This window comes from Mobula hypostoma, chromosome 21 (assembly GCF_963921235.1).
Source record: "Mobula hypostoma chromosome 21, sMobHyp1.1, whole genome shotgun sequence".
Taxonomy (NCBI): Eukaryota; Metazoa; Chordata; class Chondrichthyes; order Myliobatiformes; family Myliobatidae; genus Mobula; species Mobula hypostoma.
The window spans coordinates 39,476,776-39,501,252 of NC_086117.1; the positions used below are offsets into that span (position 1 = coordinate 39,476,776).

General features: G+C 41.2%; 1 protein-coding gene across 2 annotated transcripts in view; it reads right to left on the reverse strand.

The window, feature by feature from the left end:
• The window catches only part of abca2 (ATP-binding cassette, sub-family A (ABC1), member 2), a 583,930-nt gene that overhangs the window by 106,886 nt on the left and 452,567 nt on the right, over window positions 1-24,477 (reverse strand). For both annotated transcript variants that reach the window (XM_063073801.1, XM_063073800.1), the window contains exons 31-33: window positions 17,927-18,140; window positions 11,855-11,960; window positions 6,865-6,976 (exon numbers count right to left, since the gene is read on the reverse strand). In XM_063073801.1, the coding sequence (XP_062929871.1) occupies window positions 6,865-6,976; window positions 11,855-11,960; window positions 17,927-18,140 (432 nt within the window). The remainder of the gene's footprint in view (window positions 1-6,864; window positions 6,977-11,854; window positions 11,961-17,926; window positions 18,141-24,477) is intronic.

Sequence of the window (24,477 nt, forward strand, 5' to 3'; positions counted from 1 at the left end):
TAAGACTGCTACTTCCAGAACTTCTTCCATGCGCTTTTCCACATAAAATAGTGGTGATTCATCAGGACAGGGGGAGGTAATCTTTTACCTTGTTTCATCTGATATTGGGTCAGGGGTCAATACTGGAGATTACGGAGCAGCATTATGGTGTGTTGGTGTTACGGAGGAAGGTCTGGGAGCTGGTGCTGCAGGATACATGAGAAAACTGCTAGGTGCTGGATCAAAAGATCACAGCTTTTGTCTGAGGATTGGAGTTGTGTTGGCAACAGATATGGATGAAGGTGGGGATGATAATGTTGGTGCAGTGCAGCTTTGAGAGGGACAACCCAGATGAAGCTGACACAAGAGACTGTCAATTCTCTCATCTGGATCAACACTAAAGACCCTGGAAGATTTCAGCAAATTGAGTGTCTGTGGAGGGAAATGGAGAACAGCACAGATGACGGATCTCGACCCAAAATGGCGATGGTCTATTTCCCTCCACAGCTGCTGCCAGACCTGCTGAGTTTCTCCAGTGTCATACTTGCTGATCTAAGTGAGGTTGAGGCTGATTTAACAAGTAGACCCTATTATTCTAGGAACGTCCATAATGTGGGACAATATGTTCCAAGATCCCCCGCAAAGGGTGTTGCAAAGGAAAATGATACTATCATGTGCACACCAAATGGGGATAGGTTGGACGCAAGAGCCATGGATAGCTAGATTGCAACATGACTTAGAAATTGTCTGCAAAATTTCAATTTGTAAAAATAAAATTTTCAGATGCATAACTCTAAAAGAAACAGTGTAAAGTAAATCAAATGTCTAACGATCTTTCACTTATCCTGATTCAGCCATCTTAATTTGAAAAGCTGCAAATGTTGGTGGATAGCCTTCCTGTGAAAATGATTAGAAGATATTTCTGCAATAAAGATGCGGCATATGTTGTATACACTCATTGGGTATGGTTTACCCTCTAATCCACTGGGCAATAATACATGAAACTGACTGTAAATGGAACATGCCAGTAATCTGGTAAAAGAGCAGAATGTGATGCTGTTCGCTTAGTGTGAAATAAATCCTGCTGTACATTTTATTACCAGTAGATGGTGGTATTTCATGATTATTTTTTCCCCTCCCACCCCCAAACACTCTTCCAATCTGTACAAGAATCTGCATATAAAAGAGTACAGTGAGGCACAAATCTAGACCTTGATCACAGAGGTCTGCACAAGGTCTGACCTAAAAAAAAGCTGGAAGGTGCAAAATTATCACAGGAAATCACAATGGGTCTGATTGAAATGATGCACAATGGTTGTACCTATTACAATTCTTATTTTTAGAAGTTGAAAAATGTCATAAGGTATCGTGACGATGCGATGGTGCTACAAAATTGCATTGCATTTTTCTCCTTTTCCCTAACTACACAGAATAAGGAGCATACATCTAACATTTGCATTTACACTGATACACATGGATCTGGTCTTCTAATCAAAGAAAGGATATACTTGTAACAGGAGTGTGTGCAGGAGATTCACCAGAATAATTCCTAAGTGCTTTTTATTGGGGGGGGGTGAAGTTTATCTTCGTAAGAGGAATACTTAAGGGATTATCCTCCAAAAAGACACAATCTTGTCATGGTTTGGAGGCCTGAATGCCTCAGTGACATGGAGAAGATGTTGGTTGGAGTCCGGGCTTTATGCTTTGGCTCTTGGCAGCGTCACCCATGCCAAACAGGTGAAAGGCCAGACTAAAAGAGGTCTACCGGTCCTCCAGGTTCGTTAGTTCAGCTCAAGGCTAACAACACAACACAAAATTGCAATGAAACAGCAATGAAGAATGTAAGTGGTCAAGGACACACAGATGGAGGACCCTCATTGCTGCCCTAAACATCAGCAGGCGTAACAGGCAGTAAATAAGCTAGTTAAGGGGATTATGCTTGCACACTCATTTAGAAGAATGAGAGGTAATCTCAGTGAAAATGGACAAAATTTTGTTTTTTTTTAAAAAAACAGGGATTGATACAGAATCAGAATCACAATCCAAATCCGGTTTATTATCGCTAATATATGCCAAGAAATCTGTTGTTTTGTGCCAGCAGTACACTGCAAGACATTAATAAAAACTTTACAATAAAGTACAATAAAATAGGTAAATGGTAAAAAAGAGGAAGAACAGAGCAGAAAAGAGGACAGAAAAGATTCATACAGTGTAGAAACAGGCCCTTCAGCCAAGACATCATGTTAACACCAAATTGCACTAATCCCATTTTACTCTCCCCATATTCTCTTCAACTCCTCCCAAAACTTAACCACTCATGTACAAACTAGGGACAATTTACAGTGGCCAATAACCAACCAAGCTGTACAGCTGGGGGTACAGGAGGAAACCAGAGAAATCTCGTGTGGTCGTGAGGAAAATGACACACAGATAACACTGGAGATCAACAATGAACCCTGCTTGCTGGAGCAGTGACTGTACTTTCCCTATTTCCCCTGGCTCCAGTGTCAAGAATCATGGGTCACAGTCTGAAAATGAGCTGTTGGCAGCTCAGGACTGAGATAAGAATAACTTTCATTAACAGAGGTCAGTGAATCTTTGGAATTCATGAATATTATGTTTTGTAACTCCGAAACTTAAAATCTAATTTAATGGAAAACAAGGGAGATGGGAAAGTAAATCTAACTTTGTTTTTACTTTAAGTGAGAAGCAGCATATGTATGATGTGGTGGCATGATGACATATACCATTTATGTACTTTTACGTATAACCCGCACTGCATTATCTAAACAAAGAATGCTTAATCAAACAATATATTTACAATATTAATCAAATATTATTGTCATATTAAATACACACTACTCCCTGCTTAACTATAAACTCCAACTCAACATAGAATGCATCTCAATTTTACTTATATATGAAACATACAACTCCTATATAGACATCCACAGCATAGTAAATTTTAAATTGTCCCATTCAGGCCGAAAGAATTAATCACCATGGAAGCTTTCTTTTTCTAATAGGATAACATCTTTTCTGACGCAGGAGATCAATCTGCTTGGCAGGTGAGGCGTGTGGACGTGATACAATCTCAGGTTCTGCAGCCACCTCCATGGTGGTTTTAGAGTTCACTTTCCATCTGCAGGAAGTGGCTCTGACAACTCTGTCCACCTTTCGTCTATAACAATTGACTCTGCTCTCTTCAAATGATCTATGTGCCATCTTCAGGTGATATTAGATGCAATCTCAACTGTGTAGGAGAGTGGCTTAAGTTCTGCCTTTAATCTTTTTGAGTACCCACTTTAGATCACCTCTGTAGTATCTCACCGGGACTGCTTGCCCAGGAGTGAAACATCAAACTTCCTTGTTTGAGGAGCCTTCAACTTATCTCAGCTGTTTGCCCTGCATACTCCTTCTGAGATTGGGTTTGAGTCTAATGGAGTCGTCAGCATAAAGCATGGAGTCTAATTCCATTTTAATTAATTTGCAGTTCTTCTGGTATCAGCCATATTCCTTGCCTATTCTGTTATTTATTTATATACACACATGCTTTTTCTCTCTCTCCTTTTTCTCCCTCTGTCCCCCTCACTATACCCCTTGCCCATCCTCTGGGTTTTCCCCACCTTCCCTTTTTCTTTCTCCCTAGGCCTCCTGTCCCATGATCCCCTCATATCCCTTTTGCCAATCAACTGTCCAGCTCTTGGCTCCATCCCTTCACCTCCTGTCTTCTCCTATCATTCTGGATCTCCCCCTCCCCTTCCCACTTTCAAATCTCTTACTAGCTCTTCTTTCAGTTAGTCCTGATGAAGGGTCTCAGCCCGAAATGTCGACTGTACCTCTTCCTAGAGATGCTGCCTGGCCTGCTGCGTTCACCAGCAACTTTTATCTGTGTTGCTTGAAATTCCAGCATCTGCAGATTTCCTTGTGTTTTCCTTGCCTATTGTTACTTTTCACATTGTAAATCTCACGGCTACTCAGTGCTGTGTGACTCCCTACATTATCACAGATTGGCACTCTTTCTGAAACTGTAACTTGACTTTTTATCTTTTTCACTTCCCGAGGCAGTCCATTTATTTTTGTCTATCAGACATGCTTAATGTGTATGCCCTACTTTGTTTTATTTTCTGCAAGTTTCACCTTTTAATCTACACTGATCTAGTGTATGTGAGTCCTTGCCACATTAAACACAATTTGTGGCAGCCTTTCCTGTTCCTGTTTGGTACAATTTTATTCAAGCTCACTGTCATTCCCCTCTGCAACTCAATTGTGTCTCTGGCTGCTGTTTCCATTGATACAGCAATTTCATCTTCTCTTTTAAATATAAGCTGTGTTTCAGTTAGGAACCATTTTTGAACAGTTTTCTTGTAAGATTCCACAAATTAAACAATCTCCCAGCCCATCACTGAACTGACAATGCTCAACCAATCTCCTCAATTCAACCATGTATATTGAAATGGACTCCCCTCCCTTTTTATGCCACTCATGAAACCTAAAGTGTTTTGCAATCCACAACAGTTTTAATTCTCAATACTCTTGCATTACCTTCATGAGATCAGCAATGCTCATTTCAGATGGTTTGACAGAAGCAGCTAAATTTCTTCACAAGCTGTATGCCTTTAAACACAATGCACTCAGAAAAACTTCTCACTTCTCATTGGCTGTTTTATTTGCTTCAAAATACTGTTCAATTAACTGTGTATACATCATCCAGTTATCTCTTATGCAATGAATGCATCTATCTTTCCAATATAGGCAGCCATTTCTGTTTTTTTTTAAATTTGGTTATTATCACCTGGTACTCACTGTTTATGAACACATGAATTTGTCCATTTTTTGCCTATTTTTTTAAAAGACTAGAATGTCTTTTGCCAAAGAAGCACATGCAGCAGTTCTTTTTAGCCGACTGTACTTCTGTGCTTTTTTTTTTAACTCAGATATCTCACTGGCTTCAACAGGTAGGTTGTTGCTTCGAATTCATTTAAAACTTCCTCAACGCCACTATTATGTTTTGTAACTCTCAAACTTAAAAACTAATTGAAAGGAAAACAGGGGAGCCAGCATTGCGACTCTAACTTTGTTATCGCTTGTTAAGTGAATGAAAGATTAAGCATTAATGCAAGAAACAGGTGCTGAAATAAAAGATTAGTGATGATCTCATTAAATAGTTGATCAGGTGTGAGAATGAAGTGTTTCACACTCCTGTTTCTATTTATTATGTTCTTACAACTTCTGACCTGTAATCAACTTACCAGTATGTTTGAAATGAGAATGTCATATTTCTCTGAATAATGTAATTGCTAATAGTGTTGAAAAGGTAATGAAATTAGAATATACATCAATAACTCTAAACCACTGATAAGATATTCTGTGTAATTTCATTGTATGTATTATTCTAGATCATTTTCACCCACATGCTATAGACTATGAACTGACATGAATAATGCTCCTTGAACTAACATATATAATACAAATTTAATTTCAGTGGAGAAAAGAGTTTCTATATGTATCAATGTGTAATATCAACGGGAATTCAGGGTATTTAAGTCTGAAACTCAAATACCTGAATCCTAAGATATCCAGGAAAGAAACTGTATCCAAGAAAGAAATGACATGAATATATTCAATGATCTCATGAGAACAGACCTCCTATTCTGCTCATTATTATGTATAATGGCCAGAGCGCTCTACATCACAAAATCTGACATCTCTACAAGAGTGCACAGCGAAAGGGCTACTTTCTGAGGAGGAGCTGATCTCAAATATATAATAGAAGTAAACCCTGACCGCAGTTTAGATTCTGACAGCTGGATGATATCAAGTTTTAAAGGGATCATTTATGAAGATAGGTTACATTAGCTTTTTTTTGGTGTATCCTCAGATGAACAGGATGCTCCCATCAAGGTGTTTGAAATTATAAACAAAAATGATTGGGTAACTACAAAGAGAATTTCCAGACAGAAACTCAGTAACCTTAAAATGAGGTCTTAGCCACTCAGGAGACATTTTCAATATAGAGGTGAAAGGCGAGTATGTAAATGGGGTTAAAATATAATTGAGTAATTATGAAACTAAATGCAGATCAAGGGATGAACAGCTTTGTCCCACCATGGTTTCAGCAAACCTAGTGCAGCTTCATTCAAACTTACATTCCTGTAAGATGCTAACATCTTACAATAAATCTTGCGATTGGTCGGGTTTGAGAAAATGCGGTTCTACCACATTCAGTACTGCAGAATATGTTTATTATAGTAATAATTACACAATATTTAATTTAATTAGTTCATCGCCAGTACCAAATCACAAGAGACATTAGAATGTTAGCATGCAAGTATTAGAGGGGTTCGGCAACCCTTTTAGGTAGAGAATTCCAAAGGTTCACTGCTTTCTCACAGAGTCATACGGAGATTTAGCACGGAAGTAAGCCCTTTGGACCAGTAAACACATACTCTCCACAATGCATCCATTTCTGCATAATATTCTACCCTAACCAATTTATTCTTCCCGCATAGCAATCAAATTCTGCTCTGCCGCCCACCCCCGCTCCTGATTCTGGCAGTCATGTGTAGTTTTTGGATATTTCACAGTGGCCAACTAATACACTGACCTGAATGTTTTTGAAATGTGGGTGAAAATCAGAGCACCCAGAGGTTGACAGAGAATGCACAAACATCACCAACAGTACCATGAGTCAGGATTGAACTCTTGTCACTGAAGAAATGAGAGAGTCCTCAAATTTCATCTCATCTCAGTCCTGAATCCCCAGCTCCTTATTTTGAGACTAACTTTCAGTTCTAGGTATGCCAGCTAGGAGACAGAGTCTTGCTGCTGGCTTCAGATAAACACTATTGAAAATGCTGTACAAAAGTGATTCTTGGGCCTTACCATACGCTGCAGGATTGCCCTTGCTCTTGGGTAGGTTAGCTCGCAGAATGGCATTGTTCAGGGTATTCAGGTAGGTGGGCATGCTGTGATAACCTTTGTTGTTGTAAAATGCCTGCAGAAATAAAAAAAAAACATTGTCAGCATGAGGCAAATGTTCACCATTGTACTTATTTTAAAGTCAAATGATACTTGGCTTGAATTTCCTTTTGAAAACAGGAGTGTTAGTCTCTTGACATTGGGTAATGAGTTCTTGGGAGGGTGAAATCGTTTCAAAGGTCATATATTTGCAGGTAAATCTAAGTTCTTTTAGACACCACTGAAGAAAACATACTACCCATCTTGCAAACCCCATCTCAGCTAAGAACGTCCACTTGCAACTATCTCAACCCTGAAGCCCTCCACTCCACGCCAAATGACACTAGTCAAATTCCCTTCAACATTTAAACCACAACAAGCAGCACATTGGTTTTAGTTGATAGCTTGTTTCCAATTAAGTCTGACAGTGACGAGATAGCTCCTTTATCCAAGTTTGTGTCCACAGTCTGCAATACTAATAGCTGTAAGTCTGAAATAAGAGCTCTATCACGACACATTGGTCAAATGCTTAAATCACAAAGGTACAGGAGCCACAGACTGCATGCTGGTAAAATGAGATTAGCATAGATATGTACATGATGGCTGGCATACAAGTGATGGGCCAAAAGGTCTGCTTTTATGCTGTGTGGCTCTACAACATTGAAACAATGGACCAGTGTTGCTCTATCATCTCCACTTGAATAACCACGTTCTCCAAAAACATACCCTGAAACTATTCGGTCCCTCGCACTAGTGCCAGCCTAACATTCCACTCGGTGCCCTGGTCATTTGGGGAAGTCATTGCCACGGCACGTGGACAGAGGCAAAGCCTTGCACGGTATCACCTGCACTCTACGATGGCATCAGGTTCTGTTGAAGGGCCAACAACTCTCACTCCCTTTTCACATCGATGGCATGGTAGTGGAAACTGTGAGCAGTTTCAAACTTCTGGGAGGGCACATCTCACACAATCCATCATGGTTCCAGAGCACATCCTCCATAGTCAAGAAAGCTCACCAACACCTCTACTTTCCGTGGGAGGCTACAGGAAGCTGGACCATGCACATCTATACTCACGACCTTCTACGGGTGTGCACTTGAAAGCATCCCAACATGCCGCATTACTGGGTGGTACGTAAATTGCATTGCGGCAGATGGGAGGGCTCCACTATGGGTCAACACAGCACCACCACCTGCCTACCCACCATCAAGGACATAAATACAGAAAGATACCAGAAAAAGGCTATTAATAGAAGATCCCACCCACCCAGCTTCCACTCCCCTCAGAGATCAGGCGATGCAGTATCCACACCAGGAGCAATAGACTCTAAAACGGTTACTACTCCTTAGTCATCAGGCTCATCAACGCATCCACCTATTAACCCACCCCCACCACCACTACATTCACATTAGCCACTCCTCTCCACAATCCCTCAGCACCCTCTCCTACCTACCCCTATGCACTGCCACTTGATGCTGACACTCTAAAACACATACCTGCACGGACATGTTCACTGTCCTACTGCGTTTTCACATGCCCCGCTGCTTCCCCGCAGACTTTCTCTTGCCACTTCATCATTTCCCTTCAGTCACCTTATACAGATACCTCTGCACATAGTGTTACTTTGTATACAGCACATACAGTCTATGCATATAAACTAATTTTATATATATATGGCCACACTCAAATCATTACTTGTACATTAGTGTTTTATAAGATTGCTTTTACATTTATATATTATTTTTATTGTATTCTTTATGCTTTTTATTTTTTTTATATTGTATCAGATCTAGAGTAACAGTCGTTTTATCCTCCTTTATATTTAAATAAATATAAACAATCTTGAATCTTAAAGTGTCACCAATTGCCCCTCAACCTGCACATGTCAGATAAACTTTTTTATTTTATGAGCTGTTTCCACACTGACTGAGCAAAGAGCTGGCAGTAGTTGGAATTGGTTACCTTTCTTTGCAGGGCATCAAACATTTAATCTTTCAATAAAAAAGGTGTTTGTCTCCCACCATTTAAAATCTCCGGAGTCACTTTGTACAGATCAGCTGTTTCTGACACCTTCACGCCCATTAGTTTTAGTTAAAATTAGATCTAATAAATATTCAGACAGGATTTTGCTATCATTTGCATCCAAGGGCATAAATGACAACATAACACAGGTGATAAATGAAAGCTTCCCTTGTTAAAATGATGCAAAACCAACCAGAAGTTGGGCTACAAAATGATCATACAGATTCTGTGCCCATTTAACTTCTTATAAAAGTTTTTCTGATATTTGTGATGGAGTAGTTCCCATTAACTCCTGAACATAAATGAGATTTGAATGATGAATTTTCATCCATGGTACAACTTGTTCCGTTATCCAATAGATTATTCCCATCCTGTTCATTTGCTAGGCTTTAAATGCATAATGCTGGTGGTTTAAAGAGCTCTGTTTATTTATTCCAATGAAAGGGAACATCTGGTTTGTTTACATTTCACTTGATCATTTAGCAACGTTGTGATATTTCTAACTTGATTCAATCACATTAACAGCAATACAACAAAGCCATTTTCATGGGAAGTTGTGTGTCGTATTTAAAACTGTCTTACAATTTGGTGCAAATAAATTTTAATGTGCTAAGTTGGGGAGCTGCAGCCTCAAAACACAATACTGGAAAACATCAAGTTCCATGACTAATGTATAAACAAGAAAAAGGGTCTCAGCCCAAAATGTTGACTGTTTATTCATATCCATAGATGCTGCCCGACTTGTGGAGTTCCTCCAGCATTCTGAGTGTTTATATTAATAAAAATCTACTGCTAGTGAAAGTCAGCCATTTTCTAATGGAGATATGGGCATGGAGTTTATAGCATGATTTATTAATACTTTTTGTTAAAAACTGATTTACTTCATATTCTGATCTGGTTTAACTGGATCTACACTTAGAGTGCAACAGTGGGTGCATCATAGGGTACATGCACTCAGTCTTTTTCCCAGGATTGGGGAATCAACAATTAGAGGGTATAGGTTTATGTCTTTATGTCCTTTCTGCATTCTTTACGATCACAAGACACAGCTAGTTATTATGAACATCAAATATTGTAGATCTATCCCATTAGTGAATGGTGAGTGTTAATTAAACTTGAACTTGAATAGGTTGAAGGTAAAAGGGGGGAGAGATCTAATAGGAATCTGAAGGACAAACATTTCACCCAGAAAATGGTGCGTATATGGAAAGGGCAGCCAGAGAAAGTGGTTGAGGTGGGAGCATTAACATTTAAAAGGCACTTGGACAGGTACATTGATAGGAAAGGTCAAATGCAGGGAAGAGGGACTAGCTTAGATTGGCATCTAGATTGGATGGACTATTTAGGCTGCAAGGCCTGTATCTATGCAATATAACTCCGGGCCTTGTCTCAAAGGAAAGGGTGAATACGTTATTTTATCATGAAAAGCATTAGCGCTCTAAAACACCTTCCTTCCTTTTGCCTGAACTTCTTCTGGCTTTAAGACTTGACACGCATTATTGAGTATCTTCATCATTGCTTGATTTCTGCATGTTCCTACTACTTCCTTCATCTAAATATTTCCAATGATATCATTGTCACCACTACCTGGTACTTACATTGCAAGACAATATGCTTCCTGGTATCTTCCAACAGAACAGAGGCAACAGGAGTTAGCAACCCTAAAGGGGGCAAGTTAACGCTTCAAAATCTGTCATGGCTTTAGGAGAAGGGAATCAAGCCCCTTCTTCTGGGCCTCCCAACCACTGAATTCTCAATACCTCACTGGAACTTCAAACTTCTCCCTTCAATCATCAACTGTCTTTGCACTCCTTTGTCATAGTATCGTTTAGCAAAAAAGCAGCTTGGATACAGGCAATTTGCTCCAACCAGTCCATCTCAACACAGTGTCCAGCCAGGCTCTATTTCCTGCACTCAGCTCATGTCCCTCTAAACATCACAACTCCAAGAACCTATCCAAGTACTTCTTAAATGATGTTACTGTACCTACCTCCACCACTTCCTCTGACAGCTCGTTCCATATACCCACCACCCCATCTTTGTGGGAAAAAAAATTGCCTCTTTTAAATATTTCCCCTCTCACCTATGTCGGCTAACTTTGGACTCCCCCATCCCAGGGAAGAGACTGTAACCATCTATCTTATCTATGCTTTTCATAATTTTAAACATTTCTATAACATCGGCCCCTCATTCTCCGAACAGTTCCTTCTGCCTTCTCCTACTAAATCCTTGTCCACATCCAGCGACGAATGTGGCCAGGGGTTGGACATGAAATCATATTTGAAAGAGTTCCTCAGGTTAGCATCAGCACAGACCTCACATCACTAAAGTTGTAAGGAAACTGAATGCAAGATCTCAACTTCACATTCCCTTTTAAAATTAAGATCAGAATATACAAGGATAACAGCAAGACCTAATGTTGCCACTCTGATACCATCTTTCACACAGCCGAAAAAATGTATTTCAATTGAGAACTTTTCCACTGCATTTGAAGCACATCAGGTATAGCACAGATTAGGTGGCAAGTGGCACAACCATAGGAGCAGCTGCCTTACATCTCCAGTGACTCAGGTTCAATCCTGACCTCTGGTATCCTGTGGAGCTTGCATGCTATCCTTGTGACTATATGGATTTCCTCTGACTGTTCCATTTTCCTTATTACATCGCTGAGATACACATCAGTATAAATTGTCCCTAATTAGTAGACGAGTGGGAGAATCTGGGGGTGGGGGGAGTTTATGGTAACGTGATGGAAATAAAATAGGATTACAACAGGATTACTGCCAATGAATGCATGATAGTCAGCATGGATGCAATGAGCCAAAGAGTGTATGACTGAAAGCACCATTTTAACATCTGTTAATAACCAGAGAAAAACATATTTTTCCTTACCTGTGCAGTTCTTCTCACTGCGATTTTCCGCACCATTGGAGCTGCCTTTGTACTGAATGACGCTGGGATAGATTTAAGAACATTCCCAAAGGTCAATGCTCCATATCTGGAAATAAAAACATTCAAATTAAGTAAAAACAATTTGTCATTCTCTAAATGTGCAAGAGGTTATATCTGGCTTGTACACGTAAAAACTGCCAGGGCACATTATTGATCTACAGGAGTTAACCAGTCTCAGTTTTCATTGTAAGTGAAAATTCGGTAGTAAAAATATTGATTTATTTACAACACATCCCAGTTCATTGGTGGAGTGTTTCAAACCTCAGTCTCATTCCTCTATCATTAAATCATACCATCACTCGCACTACAGAGTTAGCTGCATCTCCAGCCAAGCTCTTCCAATGCAGTTCAAACACAGGCACCTAACCATCACTTTGGAAAATTGTCGAGGTATGTCCTGGTCACATAAGTTGCAGGAAATTTAACTGAAGTTCCATCTTAATAAGACATAGGAGGTCATTCTGGTTCCCAGCACAAAAAAAAGCAATGAATCCTTGGTGGCCTCTGTATCGATTTGGTTCTTTCTCCACTCATCTATACTACGAAGCAATTTACAGTGGTCAACTAACCCAACACATCTTTGAGGTGGCATGGTAGCACAACGCTTTACAGTGCCAACAAACTGAGGTTCAATTCCAGCTGCTCTCTTTAAGGAGTTTGTATGTTGTCCCCATGACTCTGTGGATTTTCTCCGGGTGCTCTAGTTTCCTCCCACAGTTCAAAGATGTACTGGTTGGTGGTTTAATTGGTCATTGATAATTGTTCTGTGATTAGGCTAAGGTTAAATCGGGTAGGGGTGGGGGAAATGTTGCAGGGCAACACAACTCCAAGGGCTGGGAGGGCCCATTCCACACTCTATATCAATAAATCAATTAATAAATAAATATTTTTTTAAAAACATGAATAAATAAACAAACAAGAAGCCCAGAGAAACCCCATTAACTCATGAGGAGAGTATGCAAACTCTTTAAAGGCAGCACCAGAGGCAAGGATCGAACCTGGCTTGTTCAACATGTGAGGCAGCTGTGCTAACCGCTGCATCACTATGTCACTATTGAGTTACTGATGAATCAGTGTACTCTCAATCATGAGCAAAGGGACAGAAGGTATCGCTATCAAGCCACCTACTGAGGGCTATCAAGTGACAGTTACTCACTAATAACCTGCTCAAACACGCCCAGTTTGTGTTTCACTGGGACCATTTTGCCTCAACCTTCACACAGCCTTCATCCAACGGTGGACCAAAATGTTGAATACTTTAACTGAGGCTGCCTCACCTGGCAATGGAATCAAAAAGCCCTGGTAACACTGAAATCAATAGGCAACAGGAAGAAAGGATTCGTTTGGCTGGAGTCAGACCACATGTTGGATGGCAATCATCCCAGCCCCAGGACATCACTGTAGGAGTTTCTCAGATTGAGGCCCATTTGCTTGTCAATGATTGTCCGTGCATTACAGGACTGAAGTGAAGACATTTTCTGGTGATTGCAGTGATCAATTCCATCCACTACTCCAACAATACACTCTGTGCGTGTATCCAGTAAGGTGTAGACAACAATCATTCATGGGCTAGAAACAAGACAGCTTAATCCCTTCCTCTAGATTTTCAATGTCGCTGATTTGCCCACCATCAGAAGCACGGGAATAACCACTGACTAGAAACTTAACTGCACCAGCTATATAAACACTTTGATTATCAATGCAGGTCAGAGACTCGGTATGCTGCAGCGAGTGAGTCACCCAAGCCTTCTCATCATTAACAAGGCATGAGTCGGGAATGTCCTGGACTTTTCTCCACTTGCCTGGATGAGTGTTGCTATTACAACATTCATCAACAGTCATTCAAGCAAAAGAAGAACATTCCAAGACAGAATTTACAGTGTACATTATTGTTGCTACAACTAGTATTGATATTGGTTTATTATTGCCACGTACCAAGGTGAGGTGGAAAAAACTTGTCCAGCATAATGTGCATACAGATCAGATCATTACACAGTGTATTGAGGTAGAACAAGGTGAAACAATAAAAATGCAGAATAAAGTGTACAAGCTACAGAGAAAGTGCAGTGCAGGTAAATGATGAAGTGCATGATCGTAATGAGATAGTTTGAGGTCAATTCAAGAGTCTGATAACAGTGGGACAGTAGTTGTCCTTGAGTCTGGTGGCACATGCTTTCAAGCTTTTGCTTCTACTGCATGACGAGAAAGGGAAAATTAGCACCTCATCCACCACGCTAAACATGCATTCTCTCCAATGCTGCTTGTCACAGGATGTACCAACTACAATATATATTGTTGCTGCTTGTTTTGGACATCTCCCTCAGCCTCAACCACTATGTAAAACAAGGACAGTAAGTGCATGGGAATACCACAACCATAGGTTTCCCTCCAATCAAGTATTACCTTGCCCAGGAAATACATTACCATCTCTTCACTATAGCTGCATGCAAGTCATAGAGAGGTGCAGCATAACAACCTATTAAGCTACAAACTTTGGCATACAGGACAAAATCAGATCATCAAGAGGATTTGCTGTTCGCAGAATAGAAATTTGTTAAGATCGAGCAAGTATTCTAAAAAATAAAACAACTAATCATGTGAAAACTAATGCAGATGCCACGGTGCTTAAGCAAGAGCTTATAAACAGAGATTGATACAGTTTATGAAGAGAGAATTATTGGTCTGAACATCATGGGGATGCCCTGCACATTTCGGAGCACTGCCTTAGGACTGTAATAAGGACCTGAATGGCCAGAGTATAATAATGTCTCAAAATATAGCAACTTCAGCAGTACTATTGTCCTCTTGTAGCATAATACCCAATGTAAGCTTACAACAACTGAAGCATTACCGCACTACCAAGCTAAAACCAAAAGCTTGCCATAAATATCCAGGTCTAAAAGGTACCATCCATTCCTGTGCATGAGGAACACAGAATCAGACCACTTTGCAGCAGATAATTATGTCCTGAATTTTATTTTATCTTCTAATCCAGAACATCACTGTAAATGGACTGAAACTAAATGTCTACACACTTCAAAAGTCAATGTTCCAAGAGATGCATCTGCTGTTTTCATTCCAAAACTTCACAAAGAGTAACAAAAACGACAAACCGAGGCATACCAACATATAAGTGTCTCGTTAAGGAAAAAAGGGGGATCCTTTGAATTGAATGAAGACAGTTTATTAAGAAAGATTTTCACTCAGAAAGAAAGCAATATGTGGTGTGATGATGTGGAAAACTGAAGAGATACTGATCATTGTGCTTCAAATATTAAAGTAGGAGGAAGAATGAATGTCACCTGAATTTAGAAAAGCAGGAAGTACAACAATCCTTATTAATTGTTATGCATTAATCATAAACATGAGTATCTTGGTCCTGGTAAAAGTCTGCTTCGGTATTCACAGACTGAGATTTAATTTTTTAAAAACCCTTCAACAAACTCATACATTCCTTCAGACAGGGCACAATGTGAAAGGGCTATTTCCCCTCAACTCTTTCAGTCCAGATGATGGGTCTTGACCCAAAACATCAATTGCTCATTTCTGCCACAGATGCTCCCTGACTCAATGATTTCCTCCAGCAACTTTTCTTTTGCTTTGGGTTCCAGAATCTGTAGTGTCTTGTGTCTTCAGTGTACAACAAACACTGAATTTTCTTTGCTATGGTTTCAAATCAAACCATCAAATGTTTGGGAAAACAATTTTACCAGGGAGTGGAGATATATTTTCCATTTTAGATCATTAAGGCAAACATTTGTGGATGAACTGCAAGGTTGATATTCATTCCACAAACCTGGATTGTATCCCCATTGATGTGGGAAACCAAGGAGATTCTGATCATTGTGCTTGAATTAGTAAAAGTGTTTGAAAGAACTGGCTGTTATAAAACTATGTAAGTCGACAGGTGAATCATGGACAAATGGATCAACATTAGGATCAGGTATTCAAGAGGAAGACTTGGTTGTGGAAATCCAAAACTTCACTCCAGGGCTGTAGTGGGTACTGGGAAACCATTTCAGCAGCTGAAGTTTCCATGATGAAGCAGTGACCCAGCAGCCTATCCTCCAAACTGGTGTGTGTCCAACTTATTCAGATGCAGAATTTATCTGAACTGAGATATCTCCTCATAACACAAATGAGTCAAAGGAATGGTCAAAATGAGGAGCTAAAGATGTCGCCAGAGGGTGACTTCTTCAATTTCACCAGCGAAGCAGTTTAAGTTCTTTTCTCTAATGTCTCTTCTTTCCTTTTCAAGGTGGCTGGGGTCCTGTCAGAGTCCATGATCTACAGCTGCACTCAAACTGATGTTCTTCATGGCAGTAGGGTCCCGCACTCGGGGCTCACTGAGTGGCCTAGCATTTTCAATACCTCCACGTGCGGCCTGGAATACTTGCACCTTTGGGGCGTGGCCTTGTGGACGACCCAACGGCTTGTTAGCTTCGCCGACTGGAGAACTGCAGAAGAGTGTCGAAGGGCCCTGCACACCAGCAATCGCTCTTCCTCTTGACAGTGAGAGAGAGTTTGATGCCAATTCTCAAGTCGAGGGAATTCAAAATAAATAGATGCTGCTGGCTGTAACATTGAAACAGCGAGCTGTTGGCCTTCCCTCTCGCTGTGAAAGGAGTGATCCCTCTAATCCTTGTTAGTGAGAGAGAGAGCCCATGGGGTGTCGAAATGCCAGGATGAACAGTGGGTTTTAGAAACGTAGAAACATAGAAAATAGGTGCAGGAGTAGGCCATTCGGCCCTTCGAGCCTGCACCGCCATTTATTATGATCATGGCTGATCATCCAACTCAGAACCCAGCCTTCCCTCCATACCCCCTGACCCCTGTAGCCACAAGGGCCATATCTAACTCCTTCTTAAACATAGCCAATGAACTGGCCTCAACAGTTTGCTGTGGCAGAGAATTCCACAGATTCACCACTCTCTGTGTGAAGAAGTTTTTCCTAATCTCGGTCCTAAAAGGCTTCCCCTCTATCCTCAAACTGTGACCCCTCGTTCTGGACCTCCCCAACATCGGGAACAATCTTTCCGCATCTAGCCTGTCCAATCCCTTTAGGATCTTATACGTTTCAATCAGATCCCCCCTCAATCTTCTAAATTCCAACGAGTACAAGCCCAGTTCATCCAGTCTTTCTTCATATGAAAGACCTGCCATCCCAGGAATCAATCTGGTGAACCTTCTTTGTACTCCCTCTATGGCAAAGATGTCTTTCCTCAGATTAGGAGACCAAAACTGCACACAATACTCCAGGTGTGGTCTCACCAAGGCCTTGTACAACTGCAGTAGTACCTCCCTGCTCCTGTACTCGAATCCTCTCGCTATAAATGCCAGCATACCGTTCGCCTTTTTCACCGCCTGCTGTACCTGCATGCCCACTTTCAATGACTGGTGTATAATGACACCCAGGTCTCGTTGCACCTCCCCTTTTCCTAATCGGCCACCATTCAGATAATAATCTGTTTTCCTATTTTTGCCACCAAAGTGGATAACTTCACATTTATCCACATTAAATTGCATCTGCCATGAGATGGTGGACTCTAGATCATGGTCTCTTTGGGGGTTTTGCTATTGCTTGCATGGTGGGTGGTTGGGGGGGGGCCGATGCTTTCTGCTGGATCAAGTGGGGAGAGGGGAGGGTTGATGCTTTGCTACTGCTTGTGCGTGGGAGGGGGAGGATGGACTCTGGGGTTCTAATGTTTTTCTATAATTCGTTCTTTGGGTTTTTCTTCTATTTCATGGATGTCTGTGAAGAGTAAGAATTTCAGGTTGCATACTGTACACATTCTCTGGTATTAAATGGAACCATTTGGTACCAAGGATAATTATTCATCTCATTTGAATAGTTCTGAACCAAACAAAGGAAAGGATCATGTTTCCTTTGTTATCAGACCAGTTTCTATAGGATGCAAGCTGTCTAGTTTACAGTTTCTGACTTCGGCATGTAGATCAACAGCCCAGTGTTACAGAAGAAGAATCAGCATGCACAACAGTAACTCCACAAACCTGTGAAGTCTGAAGCGATCTGAAGTATGCAGAATATACTCTGAAACATTGCGGCCTGTAATATCCACCAGAATATCGCCCGTCACCACTTTCTTCTGTGGTGGGTGACCTCCAACTCCACTCGGGCAGGAGAAACCCGTCCCTTGCATCGAGCAGCTGCATCTCACTGGCTCATGGATAGGGTGTGGAATGGAAGGCGATGACGTGAATGTTTCTGGAAAAAAAATCATTGAATAAGGTTATCGTATGATAGAGCTCTGAGCATCTAAGCTTCAGATTTCAGACAGTAAAGTTTTTCAAATAAATAGTCCGGCTCAAAGCTAGGTCACTTTAAGTACCTGAATGCAATAACAACAACATTCACTCATTTAATTTCTTTCTTGCAGCATAATGTTGCAAGCCCTTGTCACCAGGCAAAATTGGGGACTGAGCTACTTTCAGAAGATTTCTCAGGACTGGTGAACGGATGTTGGGTCAAGGAGTCAAACAACCATGGAAAGAAGAGAATGTGGGAGGGGGTGCACTAGAGCAAAAAGGCAAGGGAGATAGAGAGAGGGAGAGTGAGAGAGAGAGAGAGCACATGTGAGTGAAAGAGTGAATGAGAGTAAGGGCAACAGTGAGAGAGAGCAGGTGAGCATAAGAGAGGGTGAGCAACTGAAAGCAAGAGAGGGAGAGGCAGAGGGAGAGACAAGGAAAGACATAGAGAGAGGCAGAAAGACAGAATTCTGCATTGTTGAGTGATGGAACGTAGAGTTGAATTTGAGGATACAGTTGTCAGGGAAGAGACAAAAGAGTGACACATAGGAAAGCATTTTAACGCAGTGTGTGTTTGGAATCTGAAATGCACTCCCTGCGGCTATTAATGGCAGGTTTCATTGTGCCATTGAAGGATAAATACAAGATAAGAAAAAGATTGCAAGGCTACAGAAAAAAACAATCCGAGAACAGACAAGGTGAGCTTGTACATATGGACAGGATGGGTCAAATGTAACCATACCCTGACGGGGGAATGCAGAGGTGCAGAGATGATGCTTTTAAAACGAGTCTAAAACTGACTTGAATTTAAAATAGTGATGAATGTCTGAGAAAACAGAGACTTTTTGTCATTCAATACACATTAAATTTTAAATGTATTTGAGTACCATACACTGAGATTGCTTCTCCGTGGTCATTCAGCCTAATTACCTTACAATTAAAATGTACATAATTTTTTCCACAGGATGTTAAATTTGACACAGCATTAATGAGAATACTCTTAAATAATAAATTAGATCTATCCATTTACATGGCAGTTTGCTTTTTAATAGATCCATTGAAATTCTAAGCTTCCCATTTAGAATTAACATTGTTTGAAACCTCATTTAATTTCTAACTGTAGGCTCCAGGAGAAGCAGCAAGCGAGTGAGCAGAGTCAAAGCCATATTAGTTCCTTCTTCACAGGGAATGAGTCCTACACACATCCTATTTAGATGAAGGTGACCGGTAGTTCATTCAATCTCTGAATGGAAAAGGAAAATGCTGCAGAAGAGGCGGAGCAGACCCGATGGGCCAAATGGCCTAATTCTGTTCCTATGCCTTATGGAAATCTGAAATCTAACAGGAAATACTGGAAATATTCTGATCAAGCATCTTCCATGGATAAAGAAAATGATTTAAGCTTTTGAAGACGAAGTTAATTTGTGCCCACACGAAAAGCACTATTGAAGGTTCCTTCAAAAGCACGTTGCTGTTTGCGAAATCTCGTTGAGGCAAACTGGCTGTCTCAGCCTCAGCCTCACAGGCCTTCATTACTTATTGGAATTGGTTTATTATTGTCACACGTACTGAGATACGGTGAAAAGCTTCTGTCAGCATGCCATCCAGATCATTCCATAAGTGCATTGATGTAATAAAATGAAAAACAGAATGCGGAATATAGAGTCACAGTTACAGAGAAAGTGCAAGGGCCATGATGAGGTATACTGGGCGATCAAGAGTTAATCTTCCAGTGTATGAGGGATCCACTCAAGAGTCTGATTACCAGCAGGATAGAAACTTTCCTTGAGTCTAATAAGTACATGCTCTCAAGCCTTATATATTCTTTCTGATGGAAAGGAGAAGAGAGAATGATTTGGAAGTGTCTTTGATTCTGTTGGCTACCTTCCCAAGACACCAGAAAGGACAAGCAAGTTAACAGAAGGGAGACTGGTTTGCATGATGGACTGGGCTGTGTCACAGCTCACTGCAATTTCTAGCTGTCTTGGAGAAATAGATGCCACTGCAGGCTTATTCAGAAAGTTAGAAGGCATGGGATCCAGGGAAGTTTGGCCAGGTGGATTCAGAATTGGCTTGCCTGCAGAAGGCAGAGGGTCATGGTGGAGGGAGTACATTCAGATTGGAGGATTGTGACTAGTGGTGTCCCACAAGGATCTGTTCTGGGACCTCTATTTTTTGTGATTCTTATTAATGACCTGGATGCTGGGGTAGAAGGGTGGGTTGGCAAATTTGCAGACGACACAAAGGTTGGTGGTGTTGTAGATAGTGTAGAGGATTGTCAAGGATTGCAGAGAGACATTGATAGGATGCAGAAGTGGGCTGAGAAGTGGCAGATGGAGTTAACCCGGAGAAGTGTGAGGTGGTTCACTTTGGAAGGACAAACTCCAAGGCAGAGTACAAAGTAAATGGCAGGATACTTGGTAGTGTGGAGGAGCAGAGGGATCTCTGGGTACATGTCCACAGATCCCTGAAAGTTGCCTCACAGGTGGATAGGGTAGTTAAGAAAGCTTATGGGGTGTTAGCTTTCCTAAGTCGAAGGATAGAGTTTAAGAGTCGCGATGTAATGATGCAGTTCTATAAAACTCTGGTTAGGCCACACTTGGAGTACTGTGTCCTGTTCTGGTCACCTCACTATAGGAAGGATGTGGAAGCATTGGAAAGGGTACAGAGGAGATTTACCAGGATGCTGCCTGGTTTAGAAAGTATGCATTATGATCAGAGATTAAGGGAGCTAGGGCTTTACTCTTTGGAGAGAAGGAGGATGAGAGGAGACATGATAGAGGTGTACAAGATAATAAGAGGAATAGATAGAGTGGATAGCCAGCGCCTCTTCCCCAGGGCACCACTGCTCAATACAAGAGGACATGGCTTTAAGGTAAGGGGTGGGAAGTTCAAGGGGGATATTAGAGGAAGGTTTTTTACTCAGAGAGTGGTTGGTGCATGGAATGCACTGCCTGAGTCAGTGGTGGAGGCAGATACACTCGTGAAGTTTAAGAGACAACTAGACAGGTATATGAAGGAATTTAAGGTGGGGGCTTATATGGGAGGCAGGGTTTGAGGGTCGGCACAACATTGTGGGCTGAAGGGCCTGTACTGTGCTGTACTATTCTGTGTTCAAGCTGTGATGCACCTGGATAGAATGCTTTTTCCCCCCTATGGTGCATTAAGACAAAATTGGCAAGAGTACTGGGGACGTGGAAAGGGGCCATTCTTCCTTTCGGCTCCACACCAGCTCCTAATACGCAATTCCATCTCTCTAGGGGATGCGTGAGAAATCCTAAAGGAACACCACACCTGAGATCAGGTTCAAACACAGGTATCTGGAGCTGAAAGGGAGAAACACTGATGTTGTGCATTGCGCTGTCTGGAATTCATTTACTCCAGCTTTCTCTCTTTTCTATTAAACTTTTATGGGTATTTAGTGAAATGTTTTAGATATCTGTCCTAATCTGCACAGCTCAGTTGTGGTTATGAACAGAACAGACACAATCACCTTAAATTTGACCTACAAAGATGGTTGATGGGCTTATATGTTAGATTTATTTTGCACAATTGGTCTGTGCAGTCCTGATATATTACAAGCATACCTTGTGGATCAAAACTCATCTGTTATTCCAGTCATACTCCCCGTTATCAGAATGCTGTCAACTGCAGTCATTTTAATAGATCAGTTTCATGTTTTCTTGATCAGCTCAAGTCAGGGAGGAGATTCAGGAAAAGGAATTATTTTTCTTTTTGGTATAGAAACATTTATTTCAAACCAAGAAGGATAAATATTTCCTCCTGATTTTTATAAAGCTTTAGAAAATTGGCACTCAGTAAGAGATTCAGATTAATTTTGAGGTAATTTATTTTGAAGGGTGTTCAATGCAGAGACAGCAGGCGGCAGTGGATACTGGAGGTACTGTGAAGAGCATCAGAATGACTTGCAAATAAAGAACTAAATCTTAAAATTTTCTTAAAATATTTTGGGAAAAGATAACCACATTAAAGATAAATTTCCACTCTTTTATCTTAAATGTAGGACGGTCCTGCAGAGCACTCAAAAAGTACCAGCTGAGGTTTAATGCCAGTTTTCATAAAGAGTGTTTGACAGAGGGAGTAGGAATAAAATAAGTCGTACATACAAACACAAAATGGCCTAAGGTGAGCTGTGAGTTTCTTGTATATCTACTTATATTTTTCTCCAGCAATCTGATTCTATACCATTAACGTCAATCTAATCTTTGCTCACAGCATGCAAGGTCAAGGAAATACAAGCTGAGTTCAGACAATTGGTCCCACTCAGAAAGATTTCTACTGTAAAAAAAACAGAATGCACTGGAAAGTTCAACAAGACGGGGAGCATCTGTGCAAAATGAAGGAAAATAAATGCTTTGAGAAAGAAGTAAAACTTCAGATGTTGGAATCTGAAACAAAGAGACAAATGGAAACAAAATACAATGTCGAAGCTGGAATCATTGAAATATCTGAAGCGTGACAATTCTTTTCCTCCCACAGACGCTGCTCAACCTACCAAGTTCCTGAGCAGATTGCTTGTTGCTACAAAAAGACAAATGCAGGAAGAACTCAGCCAGTCGAGCTGAGTGGAAAGAGAAAACGTTAACTAGTTTCTCTTTCCATTCAGTCTGTGTTTTGTTTGATAAAGCCGAATGTCAACTCAGGATTCAAGTACATTTATTATTAAAGAATGCATAAATTATACAACCTTGAGATTTGCTTGTGCTCACAGGTGGCCAAAAGGCAAGAAACCCAAAAGAACCCAATTAAAAAAAGAAAAAAAATTAAAAATCATGCAAACAATTGAAGCGGACAATAGCATTTCGACCCAAAGTTGAGTCTTCAAACCCGATCCTCAGAGCAGGCCCAAAGCCTCGCTTATCAGTTCATCATATTAGCAGGGACAGAGTACAACAGCCAAGGCAGTCTTCATAGCCTCAGCGCCATGGAGATGACCATCACAGAAAATGAGCGAAATTGACTCTCATCCTGACCAACACCCTGTCTTTCCAGTTTATCTGGGCCAGCATTTAAATTGACAAACCAATGGCACAGCGAAAGGCTCTGGCCTCCATGAGAGAGGAGTGAAGATCACAGAGAGTGAGTGAAATTGGCTCTTGCCTCCGATCTGGGCCAGTGTTTAAGTTGTCTGAACAGCGAATTGTTCCTAGGACCTGGCTGCAATGAAAGGCTCCGGGCCTAGACCATGCTGCAGAGCAACCAGCTCTGGGCCTAGACTGCGCCACTCAACGACTTGCTCCGGGTCCAGATTTCGTCGCCCTGCCTGTAGCCGCTCTCGAGCTCTTCAAATGAGCTTGGCGCCCACAGCCATCCAACTTTGTACCTGAGCCAGTTGTACAGGCACCACATTTCTTCTGCCCATTTCTTCTCTACAGATGCAGCCCGAGTTGCTAACTGTTTGGTGTAATTTCTGTCTCTTCTTCAGATTTCCAGCCTGGGTGAATGCAGCTCCAACAATAGGTAATCATTATTTCTTCCCTCAGCATCCCAAGGTTTACAAAGGTACCGGGGGTACCGTGGGCCAGAAACCCTACAAGGTGCGTTTTCACATCTTCATCTAAGGCTGTGTGAAAGGCAGGTGCCGGCGTAGAGCAAAGTCCTAAACATTGACTATGGTAGAACAGAAAGGTGTAGTTAACAGACAGCACTGGGCAGTCATCTGTGGATGGGAGATGGTGGAAGGTAAGCATTGGTGAAAACACAGCATTGGGAAGAGGATGTTGGAAGACAACTGGAGACAAGGGGAGGTCAGATCAGATGGAAGATCAGGACAACTGGAGAGAAAAACATGCAGAAAAGGGAGAAAACCCAAGCCACCGTGTGAACATTGATAGAGCTGTTTTATATTAAAAACAAATAGCCATATTTTTCAGGATCTTTATTGGCAGAACCTTAATTTCTTGCTCATCCCTAACTAAAGGAAGATGTGTGATGAGTAGCTTTCTTGAACCACTGCAGTTGCCCTGCTGAAAGTACGCCCTCCAAGCTGCAGAGCGGGTGGTGTGTTAGTACAATTAGGCCCAGAGATAAAGAAGGAAACATTGACAGATTTCCATGGCAGGATGGTGTGAAACTGAAAGGAATATGCATGCTGAACTCCTCCCACATTTTTGCTGCCTTTGTCCTAGTAGGGGTGGCAGGTTTGAGATGTGGTGTCAGAGCAGTCTGCATGAATAAACACAGCGCATTTTGGAGAGGCAGCCATGGCACAGTGTTGGTGGAAGGAGAATGGCTTTAAATTGGTTGATGTGATGCCAATTAAGTGGGCTGCTTTG